Consider the following 11,313-nt stretch of genomic DNA (forward strand, 5'->3'; position numbering starts at 1 on the left):
AGAAGCAACAAGGTGGTCTTTCTCAGGAGCTTCCACACTTCCCTTCCTGACTCCTCAGAGCAGGTTTGCTGGTGCTAGGTTCTTGATGCATCTGTGATAAGGTACGAAGCTCTGGACTTGAGTCTGGAACGCTGACTTGGAATCTCAGTTCTGCCCTTATTAAATCTATGTCCCTGAGCAAATTATTGATCATCTTTGAGTCTCTGTTTTTCTATCTGTAAAAGGGAGTTAATTAGCACTCCCAGTTCAGTGCTCCTTACACCACAGACCCTCCAAATCCTAAAGCAACCTGAGGTCTCAAATCAAAGGACTGTGGGAAATATTCCTATACACCCATCTCCATGATGTCACTGTCTCCTGTCTGTGGCTGGCACACTGACCCAGAGCCCCTTCCTGCCTTGTGTCGTCTCCTAGTTATTAAGGAGCATTAGCAGGCAGTCCCCTGAGTTTCTCTCCTGATAGGACTCAGGCTTCACTCTATCTTTTCTAGCAGTTCCTGCAGCTTTGCTAATAATGTGCCATATCTGGATATTAGAATGCTTCTTCTTAAATCTTATCCTTTCTTGTCCTATATCAGTGGCTTTTGCTGACACACAAAACACCCAGGAACAGTGGCTTCCGGTCCTTCCCTCATGTGACACATCCTTCTTTCCCTGCTCACTAGCAACAAGACCTTGCCAAGTGACTTCACCTCTCGAGAGCCCAGTCTGTATATACATAGCATTGGATGAGTGAATACACATAAAAAGCTTAAAACTGTGCCTCTCACACAACCAAAGTTAATAAATGTTAGCTATCATTACTATGGGTATTACTATCACCAAGGGCTCTGTGAGGAAACAATTTCTTATCACTGCAAAGTTTCCCAGATGTGGGACCTTGCAGATTATTTAATTCTTTGGATCATTCCACTCGCCTTTTATGGGAGAAAAGCAAACTCAATTATCTTGAAGGTCCCTGTATCTCTGACATGACGGGATTACCCCAACCCCACTTCCCTTTTCTGTATAGACTGCCCCTCATCTCTTCCGGTCATCCTAGGTAACTGAGGCCTTGCAGCCAGTTAGTTGTCTTCATAATCCTTCCTTCCCAGGACACATTTACATCTTAATAGTGTACTCTGGAGGACCCGCTAACTTTTAAGACTCAAAGGAATGACTTTCCACTGGTGGAATTTCCTTGTCAGAAAGAGGGTAAGGATCAGTCTTCCTGATGCCTCAAGTCACTTCACATTGGCAACTTTTTATTCTTCTTGTAGGGAGGGTCATGAACAATGCCACACTCAGGGCATTGTTCCCCTATCATACATGTAAATGACACCCCCATCAGCCCCAGTAGGCCACCGGCCCTGTTTCTCTCAAAATCATTTTATTACAAAGATATCAGTCACCTAATCTAACTACTAAAAGGTTAAAAATGGGGGTTTTGCCAGCTTGAGCTAAGCCCACTGAATTCATCAATATTGTATGTTTCTGTGTCCCTGGGACCCGTGTGCAATGCTGAGAGGCATGGGGAAGAACACAGTGTGTCAGGAGGGTGAACACACTACCCGCAGGATGATCCTCTGAGCCACCTGGGCAAACACCCCCTCCTTAAACTGTAGGCCCTCACATCTCTCCTGAGACACTCGTCACTTCCTACATCCTCCTTCCTATGTGGTTGGCAGAATCGGAGTGTTTTCTGCATCTCCCTGAGCCCTAGCACAGGTCAAACACTGAGCAATCAGAGAATGAATACATGAACAAATAGATCTTTTCCTTTTCTATATTCTTTCAAGGCACAAATGCTACTCAGAAAAGGACCTAGCGCCATGCAAATGCTTTAGTGGGATATGCACCCTGTAGGTTGCTTAATTTCCTGTAGAGGGCGCCAAGAGCATCTGGAGTGATGAAAAAGAAGGCAGAGGGAGCTAGGGGCTTCCAAAAACAGTGACAGTCTCCCTGGTAAATTGAGCTGAGAGCGCATTATACCAAAGTCCAATAAATGTACCAACGTCAGTTTCCCATTCCGGCTCCCATTTGGCTTTCAGAAAGAAAGGGAAGCAAAGCTGTTATCACCCCAGCTGCAGTGAACTTCTATCTGACAGGAAGGGTGTCAGGATCAGCTACATCCTGTTTGTGCTCCACCAACCATCATGCTTCCCAGGACTTCCTTCTCTCTGGCCTTGTTTCTTTTTTTTCCCAGATTTTAATTCAGGTTCTCTGACATCCTTCTGTCTTTTGTTTCAGCTCTGGGGCATAATCAAGCAAGGATACAAATGCAAAGGTAAATAAATGTTATTTGGTAAAATTTTAAAATGTGACATGGGCAGGAATCAAATTTCTCTGATGAAACCACAAAAACTCTTGGCATCATGGAGAACTCGGCTCTTTGGGCCACTGGCAACTGAAGAGGTAATGTGTCTAGGGAAAAAAAACCCTAGAGTTTTGGAGAGGCCCAACTGGAATTTTATAGTTTGTTGTGAGAGCAAGCAAACCATCCTTATCAAGCCACGTACATGTGGCCCCATCTCTAGGATGTCTTGTGAATCATCAGCACACAATTAGGGTGGGAACTCTGGAGCGGGGCAGGCCTAACTAAAATACCATATGAAAGAACCTTGTCCTTCATGTGAATAAGCACACACACTCATTCCCGTAATACATTCCCGTAATATATGCCTTTTCCGCTCTCACAGGTAGCTTTTCCTTTCTCCACTAAATCAGAGATGATGATAAAAAAAGAGAAGCCTTAAAACTTATTTTTGTTCCTTTCAATGAATTTTTCATATAGTTCTCCATTTCACTGAAATTTATAAACAAATAAGTATGTACTTGATAAATGCAACACACATGCATATTAATAGGCACTTAGGGCTGTGTTGTTTACTTATGCATATATGATCATTATATATCATTGGTGTTTCATTTAAGAAATTGCTGGATAGTTTATGCAGACTATTTGTATTGATGGTTTTAAGAATCCGACAATGCTCTTAAAAGATATAACTACAGAAGGAAACTTCTTCACCACAGAATGCCTTCAGATTAATGCTATTCCCTTATGGTGTCTTTTTTTTTTTTTTTTTTTTTTCTCTAGCTATCTTTCAGGCTTGGGCCTCGTGTTGTATGAACAGAGTTCCCTGAAGCTAGATGGGAGCCACCTTTTAGTCTCAAAAACCTTCCCTTTAGTTCCTGGTATTAGTTGTCTGAGTGTAAATTGGATTTTTACTTTCAAGCAGCAAAAACACCGCAATATCTTACCACCCAGCCATAGTTCTATTCTCGCTTCTGACCCTTATCCTCTAAAAAGACACACACACACACATGCACACACACATATAAACACACTTTTATGGAGATGAAAATCTATTAAGCCCTTGGATCATCTGTGTGTATACAGTATTTTCTCTTAAAGGCAATGCAATGAAAAACTTAATTAAAATAGACTGAACATTTCATTTTAATTTGGTCTTTCCATGATGTCATTACAAGAGCATTTGAAAATAAGACCATTTGGGGGAAAAGCAAGTATCTGAAAGAATTAGAAAGGTCCTGTTTGATAGTGAGAGAGAAATATGCTCTTTAAAATGATCCTATCTGGGGCGCCTGGGTGGCTCAGTTGGTTAAGCAACTGCCTTTGGCTCAGGTCAGGATCAAGCCCCGCTTTGGGCTCCCTGATCAGTAGAGGAATCTGTTCCTCCCCCTCCCCCTGCTCTTGTTCTCCCTCTCGCTCACTCTCTCTCTCTTTCAAATAAATAAAATCTTTAAAAATAAAATGATCCTATCTGTTCAGTAATTCTAAAAGAAATGTAGGACCCTCTATGGGAAATAATTGTGTTGCTCTTTTCCAAAGCAGCCAAAGTTTCTACCCCAAGCAGCAATTAATAGTCTGCTTTCTTAACTAAAGCATTCTAATGGGGGATTTCACAGAGTCTACTGCTGTTTCAAAGCCATAAAGTCAAATCTGGAACATGATACTGGGCATAAGCCCACCTTGTTTTCTGTTTCTATGCAAAGAAAGAAAGCAGGACATAAAATCACTTGTTCTGGAAAAGATTTGGAGGAATGAAGAAGAATTAAAAAAATGCGAGTGAATACTGAATGAAGGGACACCTCGCTGTAAATGAAGAGAGGCAGCTGTTGGTCCTGGGAGATACTAGAAGCTGGGGTTTCTTTCCCTCATTCTGGCTCACTGGTGGAGAATCTGTCTTGGCCTGGGAGAAAATCCCAGTCCCATGGAATTTGCATTCAGTTTGGGGCAAAGACAACTCCTCACTAGGTCTGTCCCCTGCTTGTTTGCTCCCCAGCACCTCGATGAATTGTGCAGAAGTAGTTGAACAAATGTGAGAGGAACCCCAGGAGGGCTAGCAAGTCCCACTGGCCCTTTTCCAGCCCCTGGCCACACCCTGCAGGCCTGAGCCAGACTCTGAGTCAACACGGGAAAGGGGATGGGGAGGGCACAGCTGACAGCTCAGGTGCTACCCTGGAAGCCCAGTCAGCACCAGATGCACTTGGTTCCCACTAATCGTCTGTGATACTTTGGGATTTTTCAGACTGTGGAGCCAATTGTCACAAACAGTGCAAAGACCTCCTGGTTCTGGCCTGTAGGAGATTTGCTCGGGCGCCCTCCTTGGGCAGTAGTCATGGGTCGCTGCCTGGAAGTCCCTCGTTGCCCCCAGGTAATAGCCTCTGCTTTTTTTCTACCTCGATTTCTTTCTGCTTGCCTTCCCACACTCGGACTTCTCTTGGGTTCTGGATCTGAACCTGCTCAGAGTCACTGATACCAAGACCTACTTCAGGGTGAGTTGCTGTGGCTACACCCTTGACTCCCACTTGCTTCTCTCTGTTTTCAAGTTTCACTTCTATGCAGCTCACCTGCAGCCTGTTTCGGTCTGCCTCTGGTCTGTCCCTCTAGGTCCTTGCCTGTTGGACTCCTGTTGTTTGCACCAACTTTGATGGTTTGCTATAAAGCAATCAAGATGTCAAATAATCACAACAGTCTCCCCCCTTCCAGTGCAGGATGAGGTGTTCGAGTTCCCTGGCGTCACTGCTGGACACCGAGACCTGGACAGCAGAGCCATCACGCTGGTTACAGGCTCTTCTCGCAAGATCTCCGTGAGGCTGCAGCGGGCTACCACCAGCCAGGCTACCCAGACCGAACCTGTATGGTCAGAGGCTGGCTGGGGGGACTCAGGGTCCCACACCTTCCCCAAAATGAAATCCAAGTTCCATGGCAAAGCAGCAAAGGACAAGGGTTTTGCCAAGTGGGAAAACGAGAAGCCCAGGGTGCAGGCTGGCGTGGATGTGGTTGACCAGGGCACCGAGTTCGAGCCTGACCAGGATGAAGCAGATGTGGGTGAGACCAGACAGGACGGTGAGGTCAGTTCTGGGTCAAACTACAAGTAAAATCGCAAGGAGGAGGCTCAAAGGGCCAAGATGAACATTATAGTGAATCCAGGAGACAGCCTCATAGTTGTGAGAGCTGAATGGTTGGGCATTAATACATACTACTTTTCATCTTGCTGTTGGCTAGTTGTGTGATCCCAGGCAAATTATTTCTTCGCTTTGCACCTCAGTTTCGTCATGTATAAAATGGAACCAGATGGGTTCTAAAGCTTAGTGAGGCTGCCATTTCTGTGTACTAAAATGATGTCCCAAGGATCCATGACTTACTGGGTGTACCCGATAGGCCGGTACCCTATACCAGTCAGTTTAGTTTTCCAAGCTAGAATCAGGGCCCAAACTCGGGGTCGGGGAGAGAAAGTGATGGGCAGTGGAAGCAAAAGACTTGCAGAGAGAGAAGAGTGGCTTTTGACAGCATCATGGAGAAGGGGGTGGTGAGAATCAGAGACATGAGAGCCTCAAGGTTCTATAAACCAGGGTTTGGCTCCACATAAAAATTACATTCACATCATCCAAGCATATGGGATTTGTTGGAATAAGCTGAAAACATAAATTGATTCAAGATAGACTTAGATAAATTTATTAGTCAACAGTCCATAGTGTATTGAGAAGAAAGATTTGGGGCAATTGGTGTCGTATTCCTAACCTTTCAAGCTGTGCCATGGAGGGCAGCCATCACCTCTCTATGGAGTCGTTCTCATAAACAGAATTATTGGGTTAGGCAGAGATCCTATTGGATCAAGCCAGTGCTCTTTATTCTTAGGTGGTCCTCCACATTCCACTCTTTAGGAGACCTAAACACACAGTCTCCTTGGTTTCCCATGATGAGAAAAACTCCAATGACCTTTAACCAAAATTCCTCTAGTTCCTTCCTCATTGAAGACAATTAATAAGGAGGCCACAAATTATCTTCAGTCTCCTGCAGTTTATTATAAGCTCCTGCTGAGCCACTTCTTTTTCCTTTCTTATAACACCAACTTTTGAAAACAGCTGTATTGAGACCTAATTTATGTACTATAAAACATACTCATTTAATGTATATATAGGGTGCCTGGGTGGCTCAGTCCTTGGGCATCTGCCTTCGGCTCAGGTCATGATCCCAGGGTCCTGGGATCGAGCCCCGCTTCGGGCTCCCTGCTCTGCGGAGAGCCTGCTTCTCCCTCTCCCACTCCCCCTGCTCGTGTTCCCTCTCTCGCTTGTGTCTCTCTCTGTCAAACAAATAAATAAAATCTTTAAAATAAAAAAAGTATATATATAATTCAGTGGTTTTTAGTAGTCACACATTTTTAGTAGTCACGTTTAGTAGATACACAACCATCACTACAATCTAGTTATAGAACATTTACATCATCCCCTGGGGATGCCTGGACCGCTCAGTCAGTTGAGCATCCGGCTCTTGATTTGAGCTCGGGTCATGATCTCATGGTGGTGGGATTGAGCCTCACCTCAGGCTCCACACTCAGCGTGGAGTCTGCTTGTCTCTCTCTCTCTATATTCCTCCCCCCACCCACTTGTGCTCTCTCTCTCTAAAATAAGTAAATAAATCTTAAAAAAAAAAAAAAGAACATTCACGTCATTCCCAAATGTACCCATTAGCGGTCACAGCTCATCTCCCCTACCTCATCCCAGCCCTAGGCAACCCCGCTAATTTACTATAGATTTGCCATGCCAACTTTGTTTTTAACATTTCTTTATTGATTATCTTGACAAATGTTTCAGTCCTACCCTTCCATTTCTTCTACTGGCCTGGCAAGTTCAAGCTGGGTATATAAAGGTAAAAAGGACAACGTTCCTGATATTATGACAGAAGAAGATATCCTAGGGAAGGGATCTTAACCTGGGGTCTAAAGAAGGGCCTCAAGGAGTTCATGAAAGTGTATTATACTTTATGTGAAATTACATATGGACATATGCTCATTTCTGGAGAAAGGGTCCACAGCATTGAACAGATACTCAACGGGGTCTATGACACTCCCAAAAAGTGAGAAATCACTGTGCAAGATTCTTTGAAATTGTGCTAGTCACCCCATTATCACCTAAGCCTATGGAGGCTGTTTCCATGAGCAATGTGGCTATAATTAAAATCTCATGAAAAACAAGAGCTTCTATGCGTAGAGTCGTAGGATGCCTACCTAGAGCTTTCATGATGGTGCTCACCTTGTGGACCACCTCTGAATTCAGAGGAGTACTTGCTTTTGCTTAATAAACCATGAAACTAGCTATGAGCTCACTTCTATTTGCCTAGCACTGTTTAGGGTACTTAAACCTTGCTCCTGGCTTAGGAGAAATTCACTGCCTGTTAGATGTAGGACAATCACTTACATGAGTAGGATTTCCTGATCTTCAATAAGGAAATAGAGACAAAAATCTGGATTTTTTAAATTTAATTTTCTTCTTTGAAAATTGAATATTTATATTCAAGTATTATCTTACCCTTTCAATTTTCTCATGTCATAAATCAGAGATGGTTCACTGACTAGTATTCAATTTCATGTGTGCTAATTAAGGAAGACAATATGTTTGTATATATCATGCATATGGTATACATTGTCGTCATCCAAATCAGTAACAAATGAAGACTATTTACCCTTGTTGAGGGAAGAAAGTAAAAAGGAAAAAATGTGACAAAATTACATCAGAGTTGATTATGTAGACAAAGGGGTTTTCATATTTAAGAATTTTTTTCTGCCAGGCAAGGCCATGAATGGCATTCAGAGAAATGATCTACAGATGTATTATTTAGAATCAGGCGATGTCTATGAATCCTATGAGTAAAAATGATAGACCGACAGAAAAGACAGTTATGTTTATAATCTATGTATTTCCTTTGGTGGAGTTCCAGGATTTATACTCATTTTAAAATGCAAATGTGTGAACATTTTTTGGGACTATGCATATCATTTCTGCAATGATCATTGAGCCCCTGGATGGCAGGGACAATGGCAGGTCATGATTACTCTCTTGGCAGTAAGACTATGTATATTTTCTTTATAATGCTTCTTTGTTTTCCCTTATCTTCTACTAAATTAAATCTAATTAACAAATATCATAGAAGGGCTAGGAAATGCTGGAGTAAATAAAGTTTGATATGTTTACGTATATCTCTCCCTACATATTTCTCTATATACCTATATCCCTCTCTCTCTCCCTCTCTCTCTCTCTCTCTCTCTCTCCCTCCCTCTCTCTGTGTGTGTGTGTGTGTGTGTGTATACATATATATATGTATATATATATATATATCGTTTTCCCTTACAAATTTTCCCTTATACAAATTTACATTGTGGATTTCTAAGAGGGAAACCTCAACAAGAAGCTTTTCATAGACCAGGGTCTTGTGGAGCACCTTTTAGGGAATTAATGTAAGCAACCCTGTTGGACTCTGTAGGATTTAAGATTTCATAAGCTGTGTAGACTACACGATCTTTCCCTCTAAATCTTGAGTGCACAAAGTACTGATCATTTGGGATGTTCCCTCGAATGTCACTGGTAAACTGCTTTCTAAGAATATTCTTGCTTGGTTAAATGCAACCCAGCTATACAACAGATTCTGATTCATATTGCAGGATGGCTGACTTCAGGCTGAGGACACTGGAGGCAATAATGTTGGCATTTGGAAGGAGCAAGATGAGAAATTCTGAAGAACACTCCAACTCAGGAACTTATCTGAAAAGATATCTTGGACTTTTACTGCCTGGTGACACCATGGGGTCTCCCTGATTGGACTGTGGGACAGAGGATTTACCCTATGAACTATTTATTTCCTCCTCCCCAGGCCCTAGTCAGGTGTCACCAAGTCTGGGTGATGTAGTTGGTAGATTTCTCTGTATCTTTCCCTAGAGCCATTTATATATGAGTGAAGTGAGAGCTTGTCTGCATGTACTTGATACTCATTCTCTAAACTCTACTTTTTTGTGAGAATATTATTTCGGTATTTTGTAAACTTTGGGTGGGGAGGAGTCAATTTAGAGGTCTTTGTGTGTGTGTGTGTGCTTTTTGGACGGGACCAGGACTTGTTTTCTTGAGGGACAAGAAAGCTCTTCAGATCCTGGAATGAGGTGGTTCTTCTAATACAAGGAGATGTTTACATTGTTCTTACCCTACAGTTGCTATTACGATGTGTAACAAGTCATACATTTATATTCACATAAGTCTTACCAATTCTGCATCATAAGGAAGCTATGACACAGCCGTGGAAACTCTCCTGGTATTGATAATTGCCATGGGGGAAAATTAAGTATACTTGTCTTAGTGACTAGGTTTAGCCATCTTCCTTAGGACTCCTGTTAAGACTGCCAGTAAAAGAAATTTGGATGGTGACTACAAAATCAAAGTTTCAGGGGATAAAAGTTAGGTGAAAAATAAACCAACAAGCAAACCACTTAGTGAAATGAAAAACAATCAGCAATTCTTTAAAAACTCAAAATAGTTTTAAGAACTTTGTTAAAAATGAAAAGTTTTGGTTATAAAAGAGAACTTTTGTCCTCTTCCTAAGAAATTGCCACCCATACTTAAAAGAATAGTCATAGAAATCAAATCATCAGAAACCACCTTGGATTAACATTTTGTTTCAGCTTTTAAAGTATCAGTATTTTCAATGTTTCCCTTTGACCTAAATAACTGGACATGGGTCTGTTTTTTATATGATTAGAGGAGAGCAAACTTAAAGGTATTCAAAGAGAGAGATTGGATTGAGCCAGTGGACGAGGGGATTGACCTGCTGCCACATGGCCCGTGAGAAATTGTACCCATAGAAGTGCACTCATTTTCACTGGGAGTTTAAATGTGTATACCATATAAAACTGAATTTATTTCTATTTGGGGCAGTCAAATAGTAAATTCTTCAGTAAAGAAATGCCTTTCTTCTCTTTTTCCATTAGATAAAATTGAGGACAGTTCTACTTAGCAAACACTTGACCACCTGCTCTGGGCAGGTGCTGCGCTAGATGCACAAAGACAAGCAACATTTGATCTCTATCCTCAGGAGAGCTGGTTCCTTAAAGTACAGTTCCAGATTTGCTAAGACGGACTTAATTTGCCAAACAGATTGAGAAATCAATTTGCAGGAATATTGCAAATTAAATGAAGTTATTAGTTGAGGGAGCTTTGAATAATCTATGTAATAAGAGAACTCACCATTTGCAAAGCACCTCACAAAGCAAGCAGCCATCCCCGAGTGTTGGCTTTGTGTATATATACGATCTATTCCTGTTCATAAATGCAATGAAATACATGTTGACAAAATTAAAAAACAGAAAATGGCAATTTAAGTACAAGAAGATTCTTGTGTGTTTTTTTTTAATTTTAAGAAAATTCAGGAAGAAAATTTGGATTATTATTTTTCATCTCAAAGCAATTATTTCACTTGTCACTTTGGGTTATTTTTGAGTTTTCATATATAAGAAGAGTTTTATATTATCAGCCTTCCTGTGACAAAGATATTAAATGTACCTCAACTAAAAAGCAAATAAATACAAACAACAAAGAAAATAAAACAAACATATTTGTGTGTATATGTGTATACACACACACATACACACTCACACACACACACACACTATTATGACTTTGCTAAAGAGGAATCTGTGTCCACAATGAAGCTGCTTTATAATGTTGATTATATTATTTACTTACAACCAATGGTGACAAAAATGTTTCCGATCTGTCAGTTTCCCATTATTAGTAATATAAGTAAATTAGGCAAACCCATGGTGAAGCAAAAAAACTATGACATTTGGTGCCTCCAGACCTCATTTTTGTAGGTTTAATGATCATTAACACCTTTTAGGTGAAAGGCAAAAGCAAAACCAGACTCTTAACAGTGACTATTATCAGGTACCAGGAGAGAATACATTAGATGCTGCAACTGAGTCATCTTTGAAGGAAGTACAAATTGGATTGATGCTTTTTTATTTTTTTATTTTTAAAGATT

At 41.3% G+C, this 11,313-nt stretch overlaps 1 protein-coding gene across 14 annotated transcripts in view; it reads left to right on the top strand.

The window, feature by feature from the left end:
- RASGRP3 (RAS guanyl releasing protein 3) overlaps positions 1 to 10,871 on the top strand; it is a 110,572-nt gene extending 99,701 nt beyond the window's left edge. For 13 of the 14 annotated variants that reach the window (XM_027621806.2, XM_027621805.2, XM_027621810.2 and 10 more), the window contains 4 exons: positions 2,229 to 2,265; positions 4,535 to 4,660; positions 4,996 to 5,360; positions 8,948 to 10,871. In XM_027621806.2, coding sequence (XP_027477607.1) covers positions 2,229 to 2,265; positions 4,535 to 4,660; positions 4,996 to 5,360; positions 8,948 to 8,956 — 537 coding nt within the window. In that variant the 3' untranslated portion in view covers positions 8,957 to 10,871. The remainder of the gene's footprint in view (positions 1 to 2,228; positions 2,266 to 4,534; positions 4,661 to 4,995; positions 5,361 to 8,947) is intronic. The other variant, XM_027621817.2, reaches the window with a different exon arrangement.
- The last annotated feature ends 442 nt before the right edge of the window (positions 10,872 to 11,313 follow it).

This window comes from Zalophus californianus, chromosome 8 (assembly GCF_009762305.2).
Source record: "Zalophus californianus isolate mZalCal1 chromosome 8, mZalCal1.pri.v2, whole genome shotgun sequence".
Classification (NCBI taxonomy): domain Eukaryota; kingdom Metazoa; phylum Chordata; class Mammalia; order Carnivora; family Otariidae; genus Zalophus; species Zalophus californianus.